At 46.9% G+C, this 24,155-nt stretch overlaps 1 protein-coding gene across 1 annotated transcript in view; it reads left to right on the top strand.

Moving 5' to 3' along the window:
- ASTN2 (astrotactin 2) overlaps positions 1–24,155 on the top strand; it is a 595,119-nt gene that overhangs the window by 515,514 nt on the left and 55,450 nt on the right. Inside the window, 1 exon segment of the mRNA XM_077835839.1 lies at positions 21,362–21,503. Within this exon segment, the coding sequence (XP_077691965.1) occupies positions 21,362–21,503 (142 nt within the window).

The raw sequence follows: 24,155 nt of genomic DNA, 5'->3' as shown, positions 1-24,155 counted from the left end.
AGGCAAGGAAGGTGATTTTTGCCCTAGAGTGTTTGATGGATTGGATCAGGGGCAGTGACTTGCCAGATGCCAAAAGCTGGCACTTAGTTTGTGTGTAATGGAGCAGATTGCACTCATCCATGTTGTTAGAGGATATGTTCCTCGGGGCTGACAGACACTATCAGGCAACGGTCTGTGTTGACACGAGTGGCCAGGTATCCTTATCTGCTTCCTGTATCTACTAGCCCGGATGCCCAAAGCAAATTTCATCTTTGCTCAGAGCTGCTTTCACTGTCTTCTGTGTTATTGATAAAGATGACCACCAGTCCTTTAGTGTCGGTATCTGCCAGGTCGCATTTGCCATCTGTTGCACTCTGGCCTTCCCTCTGTAATCATATAAAACTTCTTCTAACAGACACAAGTTGGCGTATCTCTGAATGTTCACATATGGGACAAGTGGAGTTGCCAAGTCACTGATGTAAATCCTTCGATCTGTCTGCTTATTTGGAGTCTACCCATTTAGACACTGCTCATCACTGTAGTTTCTGAGCATCTTCCAGAAGTATGTAAGAATGGCCTGGTCCCTCCTCAAAGAGCTGTCAGGAAATGGGATGTTTCACACAAATGTTTTGTGTCTTTTAAAAAATTTTCATGTCCTTTTATTTTAAATGTTCACAAGTTTCAACCAAAACAACAACAAAAAAGCAAACAGCAAACACATAAAAAGGAAAGTAGAGAAAGGGGAGAATAACCAAACAAAAAGATTTGGTTTCGAGAACTGAAACATTTTCAGTTTTTCAATTTCAGGTTCTTTTGCATCAAAAAAGGGCAAACATGGACACATCTCACCACAAATGTTGCTATTGGGAGAAAAAGTCCATTAAAAAAATATTGAAACAGTTTCAAACAACAAATTTCCGCCAGCTGTATTACCATCTAAGGCTTCAATCCTGCAACCACTCACACACATACGTGACTTTAGTACCAGGACTTCTCCCAGTGATTGCAGTGGGACCACAGATGGTAGGAGAGTAAAGCAGGTGTGTTTTCAGGACCAGAGCCTTAACTTGGAAATAATAGACCAGATCCTCAGCTTGTTGTAAATCAGCATAACTCTACTGAAGTCAATGGACCTACACTAATATACAGGATCTGGCCCAATAGCAATAACAAATGAAGGATGCGTCAGACAGAGAGATGACAAAGGAGAAAATATGCCCATGCAATTGTGTTAGATTTCATTGTACGCCACTTGATGGCGTTTGGTGGTGGTGTTGCTGTTACTGATTTATCCTTTGTATGTGAGCAGAAGGGAAGTGATTGGGGGAGAGGACGGGGGAGGAGAAGAGGCACAGTGAGACGGTGGCAGGGACTGAGGAGGAGTCAGGAGCCTTCACTGCAGCTGTTGGACTGGTTATATAACATCGGCTGCAGGCTCACTGCCACTGGCCTGTCTCTGTGCGGATAAATCTCAACTCCTGCAGGAGGTGAAAACACATCACTGAAATCTGGAGGGCTCCGGGGGATGACTGGCTGGTAGGAAAGTTGACAAGCAGGAGCTCTTCCTCACTAGTATCATTCAAACATCTGCCACTGGAGGGGCTTCCTGGAGAGTGACACAATTCAGAAGCTGGGCATGTTCCCCTTTTTCTTACAGAGCTCCATTGGAAAGCTACTCCGGGAACCCAAACCCAGAGCCAGATGCTCTGCTGGCGTGAAAATCACAGGAGTTCCACCGAAGCCATTGGCTCTGTAGTGATTTGCATAAATTGGGACTCTGTCCCTCAGCCTCACATTGTCCCTTCCTCTATCTGCTGCTACCTCTCCTTCCTCTGATCTCAAGTGGGGAGTGTGAATTGAGCTGTTGGCCTCAGAGTGCGCAGTGTCTGTGGTGGAAGTGGGCCTGCTGTGTAAGAGTCTGTGTACTGTACATGGTTATGGGGATGTTTGCCATATGAATACACTGGTTCAGTTTAATAGCAGGCTGCTGGAAAGACAAGCAGGAAGGGAAACAATAGTTCGAGATAAGCCAGCTCCCAGTAAACCACTTCATGGCCATTAAGAGACAATGCCTGACCCCATTCACTGTGAAGATTGGACCTCCCAGGCTCCAGCCAGCTTACAAAACTTGTTTGGCCAGTGCTGGGGGCCATCTGCCCAGAAGGACTATAAAGAGCTAAAAAAGACACTCTCTGTCCAGAAGTCAGGGGCACTTGTAGCTGAGGAGCTGTGGCACCTATGGGGATATCTGAAAAGCTTAGGCTTCCTTCAGGGAGTAGTCAGTAGAGCTGGTAGGGAATTTGTCTTCAAAACGTTGTTGGTTGGCAAATGCCAGCTCTTCAGATCTGAACCTTTTCACAGAAACGCCTCAGTTCCAGTGACACTCTCATCAGGGAAGGTTTCTCGGATCCAGGATGGAATTTGTGGTCAAAACAGAGGGAGGCCCCAGAAAAGCTGCTGTTCCTTACTCAGAGCACGTGGACCGTGCACATGCCACGTGAGTGCGCGAGCCACCAGCCTATTGAACTGACGGCACAATTGCTGCTTTTGGAGTAGTTCCGCTTTGTATAAATATTCAAATAGTCACTGGGCCAGAGAGCAAGAGAATGATTCGACAGCCTGGTGGTTGGGCCCTCCCCTGCAGTGCAGGGGACCCGGGGTAAAGTTACCTGCTCTGAATCCAGCTGACTAGTGGCTATTCTGGGACGATGTTCTCTCCTTACTTCTTTTTTTTTCCCAAAAAGTGTGAAAGCTCTCATTTTTATTCCAACGTAGAACAAAAACAAATGTTGAAACCTCAACATCTTTTGTGAAAGAGAATTCTTGTTTTCTGGCCAACCCTGCCCTAATGGTAAGCAGCTAGATAAGAGAGACATGCATATAGGCTACTTCTCGTTTTGAAATCCTGTTTTTCTTATGCCTTGTTTTATTTCTACTGTTTAGACATTTAGAAGGTTGTTCTGGTCACTCTAGTCACAGACTTCGGAAGGAATGAACTGCAGACACTGGACAGCTGGACCTGATGGCTAAACACAGTGGATACCCAGGGTACTGTAGCCCAGGGACCATCTAAGAGTGGGAGAAATCACTGCTTCTACCCCAGGAGAGGTCATGACTGAGACATGCAGTTTATAGCCTGACACCTCCAGGGCTGTGCTCAGAGAGACCAGACACCGCTAGCTCTGTAACCGTGACAGTGTCCACATGACAAACTTCAGCAGCACAGTTGCCCCCCTTGCTGGTGGACATGGCAGAAAGACCAGAGAAGAAAAGGGCTCAGTGACCCATATAGATGGTGCCTCCAAGCCAGTGCATAGGCTGGGCGTGTGTCAAGAAGCGTGCAATGTCTCTGCCCATGCTGATCCTGTTCTGTGGATATGCAGAGGACTTCAGAACCCATGGCTGTCCATTTGGATACCTTTCCCTCACACTAAAATGCCTGCCCTTGGATTCTCTATAATGACCTATAACAGCTATAAATGCCTTGCAGACAGATGGCATGTATGCCTGGATTCCTACCTCTGGTACACAATAGAATCATAGGACTGGAAGGATCCTCGAGAGGTCATCTAGTCCAGTCCCCTGCACTCATGGCAGGACTAAGTATTGTCTAGCCCATCCCTGACAGGTGTCAGCTAAGTGTCGCTAAGGCCATCCCCACTTCCATCGCACCTCTATGGGTCTGCCTCCATCTGTGTCCCAGGGACAGACCCTTGCTCTGGACAGCTTGCTGGGCAGCAGGTGGACAGAGCAACTCCTCTGATACCATACAGTGGCATTCCTCCTCTCTCCAAACAGTAAGCAGTGATTGTTCCAACTCCCTTAATGAGACTGACTATTTATTACAAAGGAGATTGCAGGAATCGGGAAAGGAAACAATTCCTCAGCCTGGCTAGCTCACACCTCACTGTGTCAGGCTGCCTTTGGTACTGAGCACATGTCAGAGCGATCAGAAGTGCTGCTGTGGAGTCATGGCTATTTTCTTTTTTATTTTATTTTTTACTATGTAAAGCTATCAACGGTATGGGTTAGGTATGAAATAGAGCCTTATAAAATGTGTTTACTCATTCTGTAACTCAAAGCGGGGATTAAACAGTAGGAAAAACTGAGTGGGAGAATTTTCCAAACTGAAAAAGCTTTACAGCTTTCATTGTGGACTGGTGAGAGAGGAATTTATTTATTTATTTAAGATAAAAAGAAGAGGGTGGGGATGGGCGAGGGGGAGATAATGGGTGGATGAAGAAATAGACTCAGGGGTAGCGAAATTAGCTCACACGGTCAGAACCCCCAATGGTCCCGTCTCCCCGCCGATGGCTTCCAAAAGGGCCTTCTCCCCACAGTGCGCAAAGCTCCTAAGCAGGGCCTGCTTTTCTCATCTCCTTGAAGGCATCTTTTATGGGGAAAACAGAGTCATGCAGATCTGTGGCTGCTCAAGGGGAGAGGTGGGGGAGTGAAGTGACAAGATCGAGGGAAGACGCAGCTGTGCTGAGCGCCCCGTGGAAGGGTTGAGGGTGCGGGGGAGCGAAGGACATGGGTGTAGTTATGGTATTATAGCCTACGTGCGATTAAAGCCAAAGCACTGGGGAATAACTGGAACGGTCAAGGGAGATGGAGATAGTGGTCAGGTCCCACGCGGTGTTGAGTGGCTCCCTGATAAGGAGCAAGGCGCATGTAACCTGGACCCTTCCCAGCTCTCATTTTCTCCCCTGCTTGAACACAACTTTCTTTCTTGCTCTCTGGGGCTCTGCCACCTTTCAACTCCCGCTCCCTGGTCCGTGAATCATCCCCGCTCTGTGGAATGGTGATCCTCGCACTATTAGTAAGCCTGACTCACCCTTCCCCTCCACACATTATTTCCACAGACCTTAGAGGGTTTTTTTTCCCCTTTTTTCTTTTTTGCCTTTTAATTTTTTCGCTCTGCTTTACGAACTTTTTCCGGGGGATAGGACGGGGGGAGAAGAGAGAGTGGGCTCGTTTGGGTAATTTTCCCTCTGGCTAAATGTCAGCATCCTATGCTTGGTGTCTGGGGCCGGGGGAGGGTTACAGGACTGCCAGGGGTTTTATTTCAGGCTTTGCTGGGAGCCAAGGGATTTGGGCCGGGAGAGACTCTCCCTATGGTTTTGACAAAGCCCCAGCCATCAAGCCGTGGTTGGATTCCATAGAAGGGAAGGAAGCGATGACATCGCTGTGCCAGCTCGGAGGCTTTCACCGCCAGGCACATGCTCCCTCGTTAGCATGGGTCTTGGAGCAGCTGTGGAGTCCATTCCCCACTTGGCTTAATCCTTCACTGCTCGCTCTGGGAATCTCTCTTCCCTCTCCTCCCTTCTCTAAGTGGTGGGATATTACTTGGCTGCTGGCTACGACCCATCTCCGTATGACAGTGCCGCCGTCTAAGAGTGACTGGTGTTACTGGGGATTATGAGCACGCATGGAGGATTTCAGTGACTCAGCCAGAGGTTAGGGGTCTATTACAGGAGTGGCTGGGAGATGTTCTGTGGCCTGCAATGTGCAGGCGGTCAGACAAGATCAGTGGTTTTCAACCAGTGATTTGCGAACTCCTAGGGTTCCTCAGACTACGTCTAAGGGGTCCTCAAAAGGTTGTCATTACCATAGAACAATGGTTTTCAACCTATGGTCTGTGGAGTCCAGGGGGTCTGCAGACTATGTCTAAGCTTTCCGAAGGCGCCCGCGCTTCCATTTAAATTTTTTTAGCGGTCCACAAATGAAAAAAGGTTGAAAAACACTGGACTAGGTGATCATTATGGTCCCTTCTGGCCTTGAAGTCTATGATTCTGATTCTGTGAGACATTTAGGAAAACAACTCAGACATTCCACCATGTGAATGCCATCAGCACCTTCCTCTCTCACGTAAAACAGACTCCCAGGAAGTATTACATTGAGGGACAGCCATCCCCAGAGCTGCCCCCTCTGAAAATAGACTCTCCTGATGCGGTCACTCAAGATGCCATAAATTTGCCTTGGTGGCTGAGGCTGTGTTGTCTGACATTCAGAGCTGGGGACATTCCTGCCTCTGCCAATGTCCTGCCATGTGATAATGTTGCTTAACCACCCCAGTGCCTCAATCCCCCCATCTGTAAAATGGGGTTAATGCTACTTATGAGCAGGGCATGATGGCAGATTACATAGAGTGGACTTGGAACCAGGAGATATGGGTTCTAATCCCAGCTGTTTAGCTGTCCTGCTATGTAGTGTTGGACAAGTCATTTTTCTGTTCCCCTCTCACCCTTTGTCTGTCTTCTCTATTTCGATTAAAGGCTCTAAGAATGGGAGCTGCCTGTTACACTCATAGACATAGAGTTTAAGGCCAGAAGAGATCACCAGATCATCTAGTCTGACCTCCTGCATATCACAGGCCACCAACATCACTCAACACCCACACACTAAACCCAACAACCATGTGTATGTAGCACAATGGGACTCAGGTCTAGCCTGGGGCCTCTACACACTATCATAATATAAATAATAACGATCTTTGTGAAGTGCTTTGAAATCTTTGGATGGCAAATGCCATATCAATGCCAAGTATTATCTCTAAGTGAGTAAGTGCTCAAGATTCAACATGGCAGAGTCTATTCCAGTGGAAATAGTAATGGAACAGAGAACATCCTGATACAGTCAATGGCAAGGAGAGGACAAGACATGGAAGAACTTCAATCTGAAGAGAGATTGAAAATGTTGAAATTGTTCTCCATAGAAAGGAGTCAAATGAGAGAGGACTTGAAAGATGCAGACAAAACAATGAATGGCACAAGAACTAGGAGACAGTCAATGAAATTGTAAGGCAATAAATTTAGACCTGATGTGGGGAAATCCTTTTCCAAACAGTGCACAATTAGCCTGTGAAACTCGTGGCTTGAGTTAAAGTTGAGCATTGTGCTTAAGTGCATTGGTGGATCAGAGCCAGAGTACTCAGCACCTTGCAGAATCAATCCCTATTATAAAAAAAGTTTTCCTAGCCACCTCTCTTAGGAGAACCAAAGGGAAAATGATGCCCTGCTTAACACATTGTTTCGTGCAAAACTCTGAAAGCCTCAGAGAGCCCAGAGTCTTGGCAAATATGGCTGGCTGGAAATCAAGAATTCCTTTTTAGCAAAAAAACTCTGAGGTTCTGGCATTTGAGTTCATTCCGCATCGCCCCGAAACTGAGACCTTTCAAAAAATTTCATGAAAAATAGAGTGGAGCCCCATCCCATAATAGCCCATTGGTTATGGCACTCCTCTGCAATGTGGAAGACTCAGGTTCACATTCCTTTTCTGCCCATTTCGGAGCAGATAAAAAAATGTTTTGCTGGGAAAATCTTGACCAGCTCTATTAGTTAATTTGCTTGAGGCTGTTGCCATGAAGACTTTAGACAACCTTTCTGCTAGTACAGTGGTAGACAAAGCTGTCTCTGAAGAGCCAATCTATAATTCTCTACGTGCAGGTCATTAGAGGTACTTATTCTGCTGATGTTGTCTTCTGCTCTTTATACAACATATATAATACAAAGGAACCACATGAGCATGATGGGTTCAGATAGCCGTGTTTATGAACTACATACAACATGCAAGGCCTGCCTGCATATACATACAACATTGCAGCTCTGGCAGCCTTCTGGTGGCTTGTGAAACATAGAAGACAGTGAAGGTCACTAGAGGGCTCACAAACTATTTAAAAGGATATTACTCAGTCCTCATACATTACAGATGGGTTTCATGGAGGAGATGCATATGGCATGTGTACTCGGAAAGGTCTAAAGGAACTTGCCAGTTTTGGTATGGGATGCAGGACAGACACTGCTGGAATGGAGAACTACACTAGTCACACCAGAAATGGAATGGGGGCAGTTGGCCATTATACTAGTGATGAAATAAAGTCATCCTCATTCAGAGAGTTCCAGCTCCAGCCTTCATTCGACCCAGTCATTCATTAAAAATAATCAGAATTATCAAAGAATGAATCACTTTGATCACCATTAGATCTGATTTGAAATCTTGGTTATGAACTGACCCTAATTACAAACATAGCCCTCGTTCAAGAACTGATCTCCATCCTTGCGCTTGTATTCACGAAGGGCTTGAATGGGTGATTTCCAGCCTATGAGTTCTTTGTGATCTGTCTGCTTCTGCTATGCATTATTTGTGTTGTCATGGCATATGTAGTTGGTCTCCTAAGTCACATGGCATGGCTTCTTCTCCCTGATTGGATGACTGAAAGTTTGTAAACAGGAGAATAACAAATTATATACTTCCTGGTATGAATTTTTGGTTGAAAAACATCTGTGATAAAATGTTCAGGATTCACCAATATTTTCTCAAATTCTCCAGTTGTCAGGGTACTCACCAATTATTGCCTTGGTTCTGCAAACACATACACACCTGAGTAAAAAGAAAAGGAGGACTTGTGGCACCTTAGAGACTAACAAATTTATTTGAGCATAAGGTTTCGTGAGCTACAGCTTGAGTAACTGTATGCATCTGAGTAGTTCCATTGAGTTTAATGGAATGGCTCACATGAGTAAATTAAACGTGTGTAAAGGTTTGCCTGAGCAGGATCAATAATTCCTCAGGAATCATAGTGAAGCAACTCCACACTGTTATTTATGAGAGTGTTCACTACATTCCTATCTTTTTTTCCAAATCACTCATTGGTCTGTAATAACCAGTATGGCACCGTTATTCCAAATCACTCACAGCCAGGGTGTAGATCATCAGAGGTTGTAAATTGACATAGCTCTATTGCCTTCAGTAGAGCTAGGACAGTTCATACCAGCTGAAGATCTGACCCCCGGATTTTCAGGTGTTCAAAACCCCAGTGGGAGGCCAGATGTTCCAAAGAGCTCTGCTCCCATTGAGGTAACTGAATAAGGTCCAGATTTTCAAACGTGCTGATAATCCAGCCCGAGTTGTGAGTGCTGTCCTTCTGAAAATCCTGATCTATGACATTATCACTAGCACACTGCAGAAATCAGCGTCTGACAATATCACCTGGCTGTATTCAGAAGAAAATTGGGCTGGACACAGAGTTGCTGCTTTAAATTGGCCACTACTGACAGTAGTGAACTTGGGTGCATTAGTCCAAGCCGCTCTCCGGCACTGAGCCAGGAAGTATCGGAAGGGGCCAGGAGGGGGGGAAGGCAACTATGATGCTGTGGAACTAATTTTTGGATCTTGCAGAGCTACAAAAGGTCCATTTACCCAAAAAGTGCAAAGAGAAGTGAAGCAGAGAGCAGGAGATTGCTTTTTGGCATCAGTTTACAGTGATTTGATTTGACAAATTACTCAGGGCAATTGTGTTTTTAGAGATTAATTACACACTCTGCGTTTCTTTCTAGGAAATGCTTCCCCCCGTCTCGCTTCTACCTTGGGATTTGAGGCCAGGGTGCATGTGTAGAGAGGAGGATTTTTTTTAAAAAAGCTAAGGATTCAGTACTGCACTGAATTGCACCCAATCAGTGAGGTCCCACAGGGTGTTAAGTCAATGGAGAATTTGGCCTTTAAGAGCTGGTCATAAGGGGGCGTGATCAGTAGAGTTGAAAATGAGGGATTGGCAGCACAACATTTGGCAGGCTCTCTCTTGCTCCCTCGCTGGATCAAAGTCCCTACTTGCATTCTGTGGTAGGCCAGATGGTATGTTAGACCCAGTGGTGGAATTCAACCAGGGCTGGCCTTCCATCCACTAGGCTTCCTCCTAGTTCAGCAAAGATCCCCAGTGCTCCTAGGTGAAAGCTGGTCCGCTCTGCATTTGGGCACCCACCAACCAGCCAGAACCTCCCAATACCCTGGATAGACAGAGCGAAGTTGCACGGGGCTATGCTTGGGTCCATGAGAGCAAGGGTCTGAACCAAGCGTGGGGACAAACCCACCTGAGTGGTTTTGTGACCCTTTGTGAGCAATTTGGTAGTGAACTTCTCACAAGACTTTAAGCTCCTGGAGGTAGGGACTGTCTCTTTGTTATAGGTTTGTACAGAACCTTACTGCATGAGGCAGAGGTCTCTAGGTGTCACTTCATTACAAATAATAATGAGATGGATGCTTCTCTTAGTGGGAGACTGTCAAGGCCAGAACTCTTCCAGTCCGGGAGCAAGAGGACTTCTTGTGCTACCCGCTTAGCAGCTGGCTTCATGAGGATCACTAAGGATCATTTCATTAAAGAAGGAGAAGCAGGGAAGTTTGCGGATGACACTAAACTGTAGAGAGAAGTACATATGCTGGAGGGTAGGGATAGGGTCCAGAGTGACCGAGAGAAATTAGAGGTTTGGGCGAAAATAAATCTGATGAGGTTCAACAAGGACAAGTGCGGAGTCCTGCACGTAGAATGGAAGAATCCCATGGACCGCTATAGACTAGGGACCGAATGGCTCGGCAGCAGTTCTGCAGAAAAGGACCTAAGGGTTACAGTGGACGAGAAGCTGGATATGAGTCAACAGTGTGCCCTTGTTGCCAAGAAGGCCAATGGCATTTTGGGATGTATATGTAGGGGCATTGCCAGCAGATCGAGGGACGTGATCCTTCCCCTCTATTCGACATTGGTGAGGCCTCATCTGGAGTGCTGTGTCCAGTTTTGGGCCCCCCACTACAGAAAGGATGTGGACAAATTGGAGAGAGTCCAGCAGAGGGCAACAAAAATGATTAGGGGCCTGGGGCATATGACTTATGAGGAGAGGCTGAGGGAACTGGGCTTATTTAGTCTGCAGAAGAGAAGAGTGAGGGGAGATTTGATAGCAGCCTTTAACTACCTGAAGGGGGGTTCCAAAGAGGATGGAGCTCGGCTGTTCTCAGTGGTGGCAGATGACAGAGCAAGGAGTAATGGTTTCAAGTTGCAGTGGGGGAGGTCTAGGTTTGATATTAGGAAAAACTGTTTCACTGGGAGGGTGATGAAGCACTGGAATGGGTTACCTAGGGAGGTAGTGGAATCTCCATCCATGGAGGTTTTTAAGGCTGAGCTTGACAAAGCCCTGGCTGGGATGATTTAGTTGGGGATTGGTCCTGCTTTGCAGGGGGTTGGACTAGATGACCTCCTGAGGTCTCTTCCGACTCTAATCTTCTATGATTCTGAGTGAGCCTTAAAGAACAACCTATTTGGAAATCCCAGCCAATCCCTAATGAAAGCTAGGGCCCAGATCCTCAAAAGTATTGAGGTGCCCGACTCCTGTTGAAATCAATGGGAATTAGGTGCCTAAATATCTTTTTGAGGATCTGAGCCAAGTGATCAGAAGAACCAGCTCTGACAGCCTCTGCATGCCATGGGTGAGCCTGGAGAGGCATTAATGACAGGGCTAAATGCATTATCTCCCATCTCACCCCACCCCACCCAGTGGATGGTGTCTTTTGCAGTTTGCACAGGCCAAGCGGGCTGGGTGCACGTTTTGTCTGGATGCTGGTTTCTTGGAGGACAGGGATAGTAATGCTGGCTGCAGGGTGGGCTGGGTCACGTCCAATGGAGGGCTGTTTTCCAGAAGGTCTTTGCTGCAGCTATCAGGTTCTGCTGTGAAGAGCAGCGTGTCCAGAAGGCATAAATACTATGGTTCTGGGTGCTGTAGGGAATCCTAAGACAGACAGATACAAGCCTTTGGAAGTGTGCCATTTAAATCAAAGGGATTCATCTGAGAAATTAGCCATGCACACTGTGTTCCTGATGAGGGGCACTATGTGCTGGGCATTGCAGCACCTTCAAAGTAAGACCATTTCCTTCAGCTGAGAAAGCTGCTATTGATTGCGGTCAGCAGTGCACCCTGCAATCTGGTGTGGGGTCTGCATCCATTGACTCCTAGACTCAGAAGGCTCTAACAGAGCCATCCTTCAGGTTTTTCGGACTCTAGACACATTGGGAAATGCTGTTCTTGTCATTTTAGCCATGCACAAATGCCAGCTGCTGTCGCTTGAGGGACTGGAAGACTCAAGGGACTGGATAAAAGATGGAGCCTTTTGTTATTATTCATGTATTGGTGTAACAGAGGCACATAGGCTCTGTATTGTTCTGTGCATGTGCAGCACCTCTTGCACTGGGGTCTTTCTCTCTGTCTGCAGCTCCTGGGTGCTACAGAAATAGAAATAATAACTAATATAATAATACCCACACAGTAAGAGACAGTCCCTCTCCCCCAAAGGGCTTATGGTCTAACTAGACAAGACAAAGAATGGGAGAAAGGAAGTACACTGGGGAACTGAGGCATAGAAAGATTAAGAGACTTGTCCAAAGTCATAGTCTCAGTTAGCTTCCATGTTCCACTCTAGAAGTGGCTGCATCACAGGTACAGGCAAGGTGATTCCCGTATATAGTGTGCAGAGCACTTGGAGGTATTCCAGGACATAAGGAGCTTTTCGTAGACTACACGCTCTTCAGGTCAGAGGCCCAGTCTTCCTGTGTTTGGCAATGGGAACTAGCACATTGTGGGCGCCGCTGAAATATAAAGAAGAGCTAATCATTTTTTGTGAATTCCCTTTGTGCCCCATGGCAAGAGAGGTGAGGTGGAAGGAGGGATCCGACCTCCCGTCCCCAGGAGTGAGGACACGGTTTGATTGGCATGATCAATGGGTTGGACCCTGTACATCACAGTAGTTCCACTGACTGAAGTGTCCGCACACTGATTTACCCCAACTGAGGATCTAGCCGAGCCTCTTCGAGAGATACCTCCCCTCACATGGCGGGGGTCTGATCTGAAAGCCCATTGAACTGAAGTGCAGCCTGTCTCCCGAAGAACAACCCTGGGCCTGCACTCGGCATCTGTCGCTCCAAACAGAGCAGAGCAAATCTCAGGCTCCCAAACTTGCCCTCCTCTCTTTGCCCCAGCGCCTTGAGGACGGACCCTGGCCGGAAGGGAGGGTGCAAGGAGGACCCAGAAAAAAGCGATGCGTTTAGAGGCCTCGCCGCATCAGGTGTTTCTTGCAATCAGAAAACAAGACTAAGAAGGAGCAATGCAGGGGCGGCCTCCCTTCCCCCTGCTCCCATTGGCACCGCTCCAGAGGGCACCGCCGGGGACGGATGTCCCAGCAGGGCCCCACCCGCCGCCTCTGGGCGCCGTCATTGGTGCCTGGTTGGGCTTCTGACATTCTATTCTGTTGTTCTTTCCTTGAAAATGGACAGGGAACTGGGAGCTGCTCTGCAGGCCTGTGCCTGTTCCCCATTACAGCTCCACCGGGGCTGTAACGTGAGAGCCTCTGCGCCATGCCCACATGGCTATTTATTTGTCCATACCGACTTTCCCCTTGTTTTCATTAAGTTAGGCAGAAAAGGTTAATCTTCCTTCTGCTGAAGCTTCAAAACAAACCAAACTAAATTAAAGATGATTTTTAAGGACTTCCCCCCGCCCCTTGTCTTCCCCCCTCTCTCCACCCCCCGAGCACCAGTTTTGAGTTGAGGTCACAATCAGTGATAGCACAAGAATAAATTAAAAACAGGTTGAAAGAAAAAGTAAGAAAGAAAGAGAAAAAGAAAACCACACTCAGAGGAGAGTGACTGGGAAGTTCATAGGGGTGGGTTTAGTCTAGGCCAATAAACAAGCTGTCCGGCCTGAGTGACAAATGGACAGCTGAGAGTTCTCTTCCTCCTTTTCTTTCTAGGAATTGCAGCAGACCGTTCTTATAGAGCCTCCACTCCCTCTTGTTCATCTCCCTCCTTTGCCACTATGCCACATCAGGCCTGCCTGTGCCAGAAAGAAGAACCACAGCGCCCGGGGCTGAACCTTTGTGCACCCACAAAGGAGCCTGGCTGAGTCATCCTCTCCCCATGCTTTATGTGCTGCCGTTCTCTCCATGACATGGTTTCTGAGCACGGGGGGCAATCTGGTTAAACAGGCAGGCGTTCCCTATGGCAAAAGGGCTTCCACATTCTTCCCCCAAGGAATCTCATGGGTTGATTCGCCTCTCCCCTCGTTTGGCTCTGCACAGCCAAGGAAGTCCCGTTGACGTGAGTGAATCTGCTTGTGATTTACACAGCTGTCGGTGACAGGAGGATTAGGCCATCGGTGCTGATTATAGTTCATACCAGGACGTGTGACTCAGAGCCTGCTCACAGCTAGGCCGAGAGACCAAGTGTTCGAGTCTCCGAACGGGATGCTGAGTCTGGTACAGGGTGGGGTGATGGCCTTCGGATGAGGCATTAAACTGAGTTCCCCTCTAAGGACTGGCCAGGTGGGCGTTAGAGAACCTGGGGCACTTTCAGAAAGATAACTCTGGTGGCCTACCCAGCCTTCCCTCTTGCACTGAACAGAGCCTGTAATCTCAGGGTGGCTGGGCGGGTAAGTTATTGCTGACCTGGTGCTTTGATGCTGCGTTCACAAGCCATTCTTGAGAGAGGAGGTTCTAATGAGGAACCTTGTCCTAGCAAGTTCTAGGAACAAAGTCCCTGGGGAACCTTTTGTTACCACCACAGATCTTGGTCCAGAGACTAAGAAAGGCTTATGGAGGCTCACAAACCTAAGCTGAATCCCCTGCAACCCACTCCTACATACGCCATCTATTTTGCTTTGAGTTTTACGAGTTGGTTCAAACTGACACCTGGGGGTCACGGAGGGCGGACTATGAACAGAACTTCAATAGGTTTGTCAAATCCTAATCCAGTTTGAATGGCCAAGTTTCACATAGCTCTATCAGTGGATACAATAATAAGGGGTCCTGTAAAGGCGCTTTCAAATGTACTGCAAGGCAGAGTGGGCTCGTGCACGAGCCATCGTGCAAAAATCACCCCAGGGAACTGGATGTTTATGGAGAGGCCATTCCCTGGTAGCACGGAGGTAGGAGAGGGATAGGGCATGTAATTTGTGACATCAACTGGTGTTATTAGCCAACTGGATTGTAAAGAATTTGGAGCTGGGACCATCTTTTACTCTGGGTCTCTGCAACATCTAGCACAATGGGGCCCGATCCTGATGAAGTTATCTTGGCCCTAAGTGATAAGCCCAGGTGGGACATCCAGATTGGAGCTGGTCATTACTGACTGTTGCTTTATCAGTATGGGGGGGTGGAATTTTTTATACCTGCTAATTAAAGACACACCAGGCTGGCCTGTCAATACAAACCTCTCCTGCTCCAGGGAGGTGACCTAATTAGCTGTCATGTACTCAGCTAGGGATCTTCGTTTTTTCTTTGAAGGCCAATAATGCAAAAAACTGCCACAGTTAGGCTGGGGTGTCTGTGCTTCAATACTGTTTTAGGGGGCTGACTTCCTTCTTTAGATTGATGGGGGGGTCTGGTTTCTAATGACCTGCCTCATCCGATAAAGGATATGGGCAGCTTTGCTAAGGAAGCAGATGGGGGGCAATTCAGTATTCACATTATTTCAGCCCCAAGCTTCCTGTATTGTTCCACTATTGGAGGCTAACTGTGATATGGAAGGAATGCCATCTCTCAAGTCAACAGAGGAATTTGGACTCCATGTTCATCCAGGCCTCCTGGCTGCTGAGCTCCTCCCAGACTTCAGTGGGGTTTGTGGGTGCTCAGCACCTCATAGGTTGTGGTTCTTGGACAGGAAAGTCCACCTTTTTTTAAAGCATTGATTTTCTGCTTCGTCTGTATGCAAAGTCTTGGTGAGGAACATCAATTGTGGCATCGGATTAAGGTCTAATATGTTCTTCGGGGGGTGACTCTATTCTGCTGTTGGAGGGAGATGATATTTTCCATATCTAATGGCTGTGACCCTTGCGTGAATGAGTATATTAAAGACACTGTGATGGCCAAGATTTTAAAAAATGATGAATGATTTTGCATGCTTCCAACTTGAGACATCTTAAAGGGGCCTCATGTTTCTGAGGATTCTAGTTGGAAGCACCCAAAAATGGAGGCACTCAAAATCACTAGCCATGTTTGAAAATCTGGCCCAAATGTGCTGCTTTCAGAGGCTCATAACTTTCCTAAACTTCTATTTTGGGGGTCTGGTTTTGTGTTCATTTTTTCCCCCACACTTGAACTCTGGTTTGTGAGGATATTACGGAAAGTTTGAGCAAATTCCTTTCAGCTACTCCTGGTTTATGAGAGGGTGAATAAAGAGACTTCCCCCCGCCCCACATGTTAAAGAAAAATCATGGTTTGTTTTTTAATTGTGGGAGAGTTCAAAATGCAGCTGTGCCTTTAAGCTGAAAATTGGTAGATAGTTTGACCTTTAGGTAGCCTATGGGATAGCCAATTTTCCCTTGAGCTGTGTTACACCTGCGGCCATACCTGCCCCCACATCTGCTGCACTTGTGAACCATAGGCATTGGCTTCCTGGCTACTACCTACACATAAATGCTCCTGTCCTCCAAGCTGCCAGGGCCCAATGTGTGTGTGGGAGGGATAGGGGAGGGGGCTGGCGGCGGTTGTTGAGAGCACAGGAGTGCTAGGCTCCCTGCTCTCAGTTCAAGTGGCTGGCCCCAGCCCTGACACATCTGGCCCTAGCCCACAGCGGCTGTTGAAGGGAGAGTTCTGCTCAGTTTTAGGCTGGAGTGTACCCAGGGCAGATGGAATCCTCCAGGAATTTACCTGCCCAGCTCTAGTAAGTCTCTGCTGATCAAGTGTGAACTGCAGTGTTTCAAAGGCTTATCACTTGGCCAGATGTGGGCAGATTATTACAGGGACGGCAAAAGGCACATTCTGTTTCACACAGCAGTAGGTCAAAGCGCACTGGGGAACTTGAATGTGCAGTGGCAGGCTCCACCTGGACAGTTAGTGTGTAGTGCACTGGAGAACTGTAGAGGTACACCCCAGCTTGCTACATGCTATCTTCTCCTCTAGAGAAGCCCCCTGCCAAGTTGCAAGTCCCTGCTCCAAAGCATGTGAGCATTTCAAAGAAAGGTTTCCAAATATTTTTAACATGTAAAACAACATATTTTCTCCCTAGCCTCATTCTCTGAACTGGCTGAACCACTGCGGGTGAAATATTCCAAAATCATTCAGCCAGAAGCAGACATTCAATGTGTGCATTTTCAGCCCAAATGGTTAAACTCTGGCAAAGTTATAAGCAAACTGAAAACAGGGTCTTAAAATGGGAAGTGTCAGACAACCTTAGTAATAGGTGAGCCTACCAGCCCTGCCTGTTATACTACCAGTAAACATCTTTCATTCCTACTCCACCCCCATCCCAATGCGAACAGCTGTGGGTCAGTGTGATAAACTTTGTCAATGATTATTTGCAGAATGGTTATTTCTGTGGATGGGGTTTTTGCATTCCAGGTGGCCTTGCTCCACGTGCTGGGTCTCGGTCCCACAACGTTGTCCCTGCAGGTTGGGCCTCTGCGTATGTCCCATGGAAGCAGGGAGCTTGCAGCTAGTCTTAGTCACTCATGTGCCAGCTCTCTTGAGCTTAGCTTGTCATTCCTCTAGACCAGCTACGCTTCTGTCTCACTCCCCTTCTTGCCCAACCTCCTGCTGCCAGGCTCCATGGAACAGTGCAGGGCGAATTCACTGGGATCTAGATAACTAGCCATGGTGGCAAAAGCTGGAGAAAATGGGATGCAGGGGATGAGTCCCAGCAGACAGAAAACAAAATGTCAGAAGTCTGGTTCCAGCAAAATGGTGACTTCCGCCGCATAAAGGCTAAATTCTGCAGCATCTTGGAAAAAAGCCATAGGCTATAAAATTGTAGAGTCTACAGGGTAGGTCACATCAGACCACACCTCCCAGCGTTATTGTTCTAGGCTTTCTGCAGGCATCACTCCGTCAATTTATATTTGGTCAAGGTTATTTTTGTAAGCACGGGTGTGATGGATGTTATAGCGAGGATTGAACTAGGGTCCTCCAGAGCTGTAACTGTAAATTGCTATAGCTTGAGCTAAAGCTCTATAGGCAATACTGCTAATTATTCCTCTTTGGTAGATTGCCAGAGATGAGGCCTGCACACGCTCACCAGCAGGTTACACTAGAAAAACGTTTTATTTTATATGAAAGCAGAGATTCCGAAGCACAATTCTGCAGCAAAGGGATATTCCATCGCAAATTCTGTGGCTATGAAATACGCAGGACTTTTATCTAAGGTACCTTTTCACAGAGCATCCTGGCTTCTGGTCAGCACAGTTCTTATGCAACTATTTATCTGCCAACTTGCAGACGTTTTTCATGTTCATGCGCTAGATTGGGTCTCAGGAGACCTGGGTTCAATAGGTGGCTTTGCCACAAACACATCTCTCTGTGCCTCAGTTCCCCCAGTGTATCTGGGGAACATTAGTGCTCTCCTGCCCCAGAGGGGTGTTGTGGTGGTAAATTCATTAATGTTTGCAGGGAACTCAGATATTGCAGTGGTGGGGTCCAGAGAAGTAACTAGACAGATGGGTCCAATTTTCAAAAGTGCTCAGTGCCTGATGTTCTGGTCTCTTTAGAAAAACCCAGATGGCGTCTGTTGGTGTCTGTGTGGGTGCTGTGCTGGTCTCAGATCCAGCCCACAGTGCCTGTTAGAGCAGTGTGAGACTCCTGGCTCTGACTTCATCTCAGAACCCTGCCCATCCTCTGGCTTGCCCGGGTCACCTCTTAGGGCTGGCAGTGGAAGTGCCAGGGCTTTGGAATCCCCTGCAGAGTGAAAGCAGCAGCCTGATAAGAGATCCCTGCCTATCACATGGCTGGGTTGAGGGAGGACGGGTGTGTTCTCTTTCTCTCTTGGGGCTTGAGGTAGGGAAAAAGCTTTTGGGGGGATTGTAACCAGCATTTTCAGGTTTGTTATGTTCATGCCCATTGTTCAAAGGCCCTTACAAAGGACTCGGGCATGGAGTTTGCTTCCCTTCCCTTGCTGGTTGCACTAAAGCACTTGTATGCTCTGCCCATCACGTGCATTTATTAACTCTCATTGTGAATGCAGGTGCTTCCATAAATCCTCAGCTAGACATAGCTGTGTTTCCCTAAAACTCTGCAACTGCAAAATAACATCGAACCAGATAATGAGTGACTGTTGTTTTAAGTCAGGAGAGCATTGGCTGTGCAGCAAGCAGTGATAATCTCTCTTGTGCCCAAACATTTGCACTAGACTCATTAGAATGTGCTGTGTCACCTCAACCACAAACATCTTCTGGTTATCCTCAAGTAACCTGTGACCCTGTATTCAGAACAGGAACCTTCAAGACATCAGCAGCAATTCCAGACAACAAAGCTGTAATGGTGGAAGGTCAGTTTGTATCTGAACTATAATGGTAACCATGCCTATATGCTCGGGTGCATTGTGTCTGTTCAGAGGTACAGGGCATCCGGTCTCAAAGAACAAGGTCTAAGTTAAGCAGTAATGAAACCACAATTGAATGAGGTGGGCACCAAGATCATGAGGAATAACATAGGAATTGCCAGACAGGACCAGACCTGTGGTCCTTCTACTCCTGTATTCTGCCTTTGGCATTACCTCATGCCAGATGCTTCAGAGGAAGTCAAAAGAACCCACAGAAGACAGATGTGGACTAATCTGCCCCCACATTAAGTCTCTTCCTGATCTCTAATAGTTAAAGATTGATTTAAGCCCTGAAGGATGCAGTTTAATATCCCTCCCAAAATTTCATAACGTTAACTATTCTTTCTCTAGATTTTCTTGTTATCCATATAAATGGCTGACCCCTTTTTGAATCTTGGTAAATTCTTGGCCTTAATATCATCCTATTGCAATGAATTCTACAGTCTGGTTATGTATTGTGTGAAAAGGGCAGGAAGTTAAGGTTGGAACCAAGGGCCAATCAGTTCAAAGCTGGGTTTGTTTTTTTGTTTTTAAATCTGCCCAGAAACCCAGAGAGTTTAAGTGACTTGCCCAAGGTCACAGAGGAAGTCCATGGCAGAGCCAGCAATTGAACCCAGATCTTCTGCATCCCAGTCCTGTGCTTTACCCAAAACCTTCTTCTCAATCAGACTTCCTCAAAATTTGGTTCAGGTCCATCTCTAATAACAATGTTAAAATATGGAGAGCAGTAATGGATCTGCCTGAAAAATTGTTTGGAAACAGCAAATCATACCGAGAGCCTGGGCCTGAATGGTGCATTAAGATGAATAATTAAGAGTTGGATTCCTTTAGGAAAGGAAGAAATTTATTGCTGCTCTTCTCTCCAGTCAAGGGGGACATTTGTTATTGAACTGTGTAATTTGTGACAAGACACAATTTTTGTGTGTGCTATCTGGGTAATCAGCCTGCGGGAATTATGCATTCCGTGTTGATTACACCAATGTGTTGCTTTTTACATTTCATACCAAGAGTTTAAAATTTATGTTCCATTTCTGTGGTCCTTAATCAGATTTACTTTCAGTTAAAAATGCAAAGAAAGAAATATGGTCAGAACAGAATTCTCTTCTGATATGAGCCATAAAACCTTGGCACTTCCATACAAGGTGCCCTGGCACAAGCGGGAATGAAGAGTCTGATTCTGAGCTCACTCACACCAGTGTAATTCAACTAATTTCAATGGAATTACTCCCGGTGTACATCAATAGCAAGGATTGGGTCTGATTTTCCACTGCTTTGCCTGTGAAAAATCCAAATAGTAACTCACTTTGCGCTGGTATAAATAACGGTACGTAGGGGAAAGCAGTGAGGAGTCAGGTCCTAGAAGTGTAATTAAAGGGATGCTGTCAACTTAAATTGGGTCATGCTGTAAAAACTGAGTGGTGTAGTAGTAAAAATAAGCTTGTATAAAACCTAAGACGTACAAAAATGTTCCTGCGTGATTATTATTTATTATTATTTTAAATTATAATAAAAACGGTGGCTTTAAAAGAAGCAATCATCTCCCTGCAGTGTTTGAACTGCAAGTTCTGCAGCGTTTAGAACCTGACGGGGAGACGGTCTGTGAATGGGAAGTCATTGCTTTTTGTTGTCCAGCCAGCCTGAGAGAAAAAGCAACAAATAAAGAGCGTAACCGTGACAAGGACATGGCATTTCTAAAATGTCCTTCAATGCCGGTCATCTAAGGTGTTAGTAGTAGCCAAGGTGAAGAAACCTGCTTGACTGTGACAGGTGCTTTTTTGAAAAAGTGATAGTGTCACTTTAAAAACAGAATCGGAAATCAGAGATTTTTGAGGTGGAAAAAACCAACCAAAGCACTAAGTCCGTTTTCTTCCAAAGAAGGATACATTGCCCCATTAGAGGACGTAGGTTCAGGGTTCAACATTTGCAGGGTCATCCCTGGAGTGAATCTGTGTGTTGCCTATATGATCTATGAGTGCTCATATTGCCCAGTCCAAGCTGTGAGTCAACTCGGTCTGGATTTGACTTGCAGTGTATGGGCCCTGCAATGGGCTTGTATACTGTTGGTGGCCCTGCACTGTGTATGTGCAGTATACCCTATAGGAGCCCTTGGTGCACCTTCTTCTTTTCTGATTACCTGCAGGCCTGTGCTGTATATGAGTTACTTTAGGGAAAGGCTCAGGAAACAATGAATGCCAGGGCTGGAGATTGAGCATGGGGTTGCTTAGCTTTATTAATCTTGCCCTTCTGTTCTTTGTTCTTCAGGAGAATCCTTGAGCTTTGCTGATGATTTGCTCTCTGGACTCGGAACTTCCTGCGTGGCAGCTGGCAGGAGCCATGGAGAGGTCCCAGAAACCAGCCTTTATTCGGTCATTTTCAAGTGCCTGGAACCAGACGGCCTGTACAAGTAAGAAAGTGATGGATGTAGGGTGGGATGGGGAGGAGGGTTGAGAGATAGCATATAATGCAGTTATTGGTTAACATTTTGATTGCAGTAGTGCCTAGAGGGCTGTACCAAGACAGGGCTCCGTTGTGGTTGGCACTGTACAAACAGGTTTGTTGGGTGCGTATGTCTTGACTGTGCGTTAGGAGCCGAGACAGGCTCAGATCATGAAACTGAGATCCAGTTGTCCGGCATTGGAGAGACTGGGGCTGTTTGGATCTGGGAGTTTGGTTCGGTTCCACGAATGGGTAAGTGGGATAAAAGAGATCCCACTGAGGTAATCACAACTCTCTGATATCATGTGCATGATGGGATATGGTCTGCCTCACTCTGATGAATTGAGCCAGCATCAGGGAGATTGGAATCTGACCCTAAAGGGAGTTCCTCAGAGGCAGCAGATGGGTTTGAGTCCTTGCCAGATTCTCCCCTCTCCATTTCCCCGCTTAGCAAGCAGGGCAACCAGAGGCAGTATTATGAATGTTACAGAATGGCTTAGAGTCCTCAGTGTGTTAGACACTGTGCAAACACGCTGTGAGGGACACGCTCTGCCTTGAAGAGTTTCCAATCCAAATAGACAACGGAAGTGTCATTGTCCTCATTTTTACAGAGGGGGGACTGAGGCGCTGAAGGACACAGTGACCTGTCCAAGGTCACATAGGCCCAATTCCCTTGCCTGTGCTTTACCTGCAAGACCACCCTTCCTCATGTCTGTGCTTTCCATGCGCTGCATCCCCCACGTGGCTCAGTTGGCGTACAGGGGACGGGGAAAGGTAGGAGAGCAAACGTAAAAAAAAGAGAAAGAGACAGAAAAAGAGTTGAGAGAGAGAAACACCCAGGCCTTAACGTCAGAGCGGCTGTAATAATTAAAACACGTTTTGTAGTGAGTAATGAAACTTTTTATGGGACCACAAAGGCAGTTAAATTGAGAGCTGGCAAATGGACTGTCAACGAGAACTTTTTAAGATCTTGATTAATACTTTCCCTTCACCTCCCGCTCCGCCCTCTCTTCCCCACCCCATTAAGTACGTTGACAACCTCCAAAGAGGGAAGAGCTTTTATTGCACAACTCTGGTGCTGTGCTGCATCTGGGAGCAGGCTCCAAATGGTGCTTGCCATTGAATAACTCTAAATGTTTCCTTGTTAAAATATATATAGGTATGTAATATAATTATTAATATCATTGGGAATGAGCAGATGCCAGGAAGAGTCTGGAACGGAGCTGGCTAATGATTTGCCTCCAGTAAAATCTCGTCACTTGCGAGCTATTGGCAGCTTGGTCCTTGGTTGTCAGAAGGGATGAGCAATTCTATTGGCCTTTCAGTCTCTGGGGAGGCTAGTCTTGAGGTTAAAGCATTGGGCTGGGAGTCAGGAGAACTGGGTACTGGGTCCAGACTCCCTGTATGACTTGCCAAGGCACCTTTATGACTCAGTTTCCCCATTTGCAAAATAGGGGCATGATCCTTGCCTGCCTCCCAGAGAGCTGTATGGCTTAATTCACCAGTGTTTGTAAAGGGTTTGGGGATTCTCAGGTCAAAGGTGCAGAGCTTTACCATTTGTCCAAGGGCATGTAGACAAAGTGTTGTCCTCTCCTTGGGCCAAAGGCTCCTCTCTGCTGCACAGCACTGAACCCCATAGCAATGGAGATGGGGAGAGGTGGTCCTCAATTAGCGAGCAGCCACCAGCATCCCTGCTAGCTACTCTCAAGTAGAACATGTGTGCATTAGGGAGTGTGTGGCTGGGTGGATTTGGGAAGCTGCTGCTCTGTGCAGTCCGCCCTCAGGGGAAGTGGGCCAAACCTCCGTGACCGCTTGATGTATACAATGATGCAGCAGCCTTCTGTACTAAAAGCCTGAGCCACCTCCCGTTGCAGTCACTGGGAGTCTTTCCACTGACAACATGGGCTTTGGGTCTAGCTCTCTATCTCCTCTCTTCATGCCTTTCAAAGACAAGTTGGAACTGGGAGAGCTAGCAGATGTTCTGGGAGTATAGGTGGGATTTGGGAGGCACACAGAGAGGCTCCATGCATCTGACTAAGGACCTGTGGGGCTGGGCAGCCATTTCCCTGGGGATCCCAGAATGCTACGTGCACACCAGCACGTACACACAGATGCTAGCATCTGTGCACACGCACTGGTCCATACGCACGTCTATAGGGGCTGATATGTGTATACATCTAAACATACACATTCACACACTGGTACATGCACACGCCAGTACGCGCGCACACCTGTCTGTAAACATACATGTGCCCATGCAGTGTGTGCGTGCCCACCCCCCCCCACACCCACACACACGTAGTGTAATCCTAAGGACTGTTCTCTGCAAACACCCGTACAGTTGTGACACAGAACGCAGAAAGTCAGGGCAGTGACCTGTGAGGCTAATGCTCTGTTCTGAACCCACGCAGACACAACTAAAACAAAACCCTGGGCACAAGGTTGGGTTTAAAATTGAATTTCTTCTTCTTGTTTCGCTTTTTTTTATTTTTGTGGAAAAATCTCTTTCTTGGAAGACTCTAAAATGGGCAAAATCCAGTTTGCAGCAATTCGGTCAAGAGCTGAGATTTCTTTCAGGCGGTCCGGTGAATGCACGTGCACTGTGCTGCATCGGTGTTTT

This window comes from Eretmochelys imbricata, chromosome 16 (genome assembly GCF_965152235.1).
Source record: "Eretmochelys imbricata isolate rEreImb1 chromosome 16, rEreImb1.hap1, whole genome shotgun sequence".
Taxonomy (NCBI): domain Eukaryota; kingdom Metazoa; phylum Chordata; order Testudines; family Cheloniidae; genus Eretmochelys; species Eretmochelys imbricata.
This window is presented reverse-complemented; position numbering and strand designations above follow the sequence as displayed.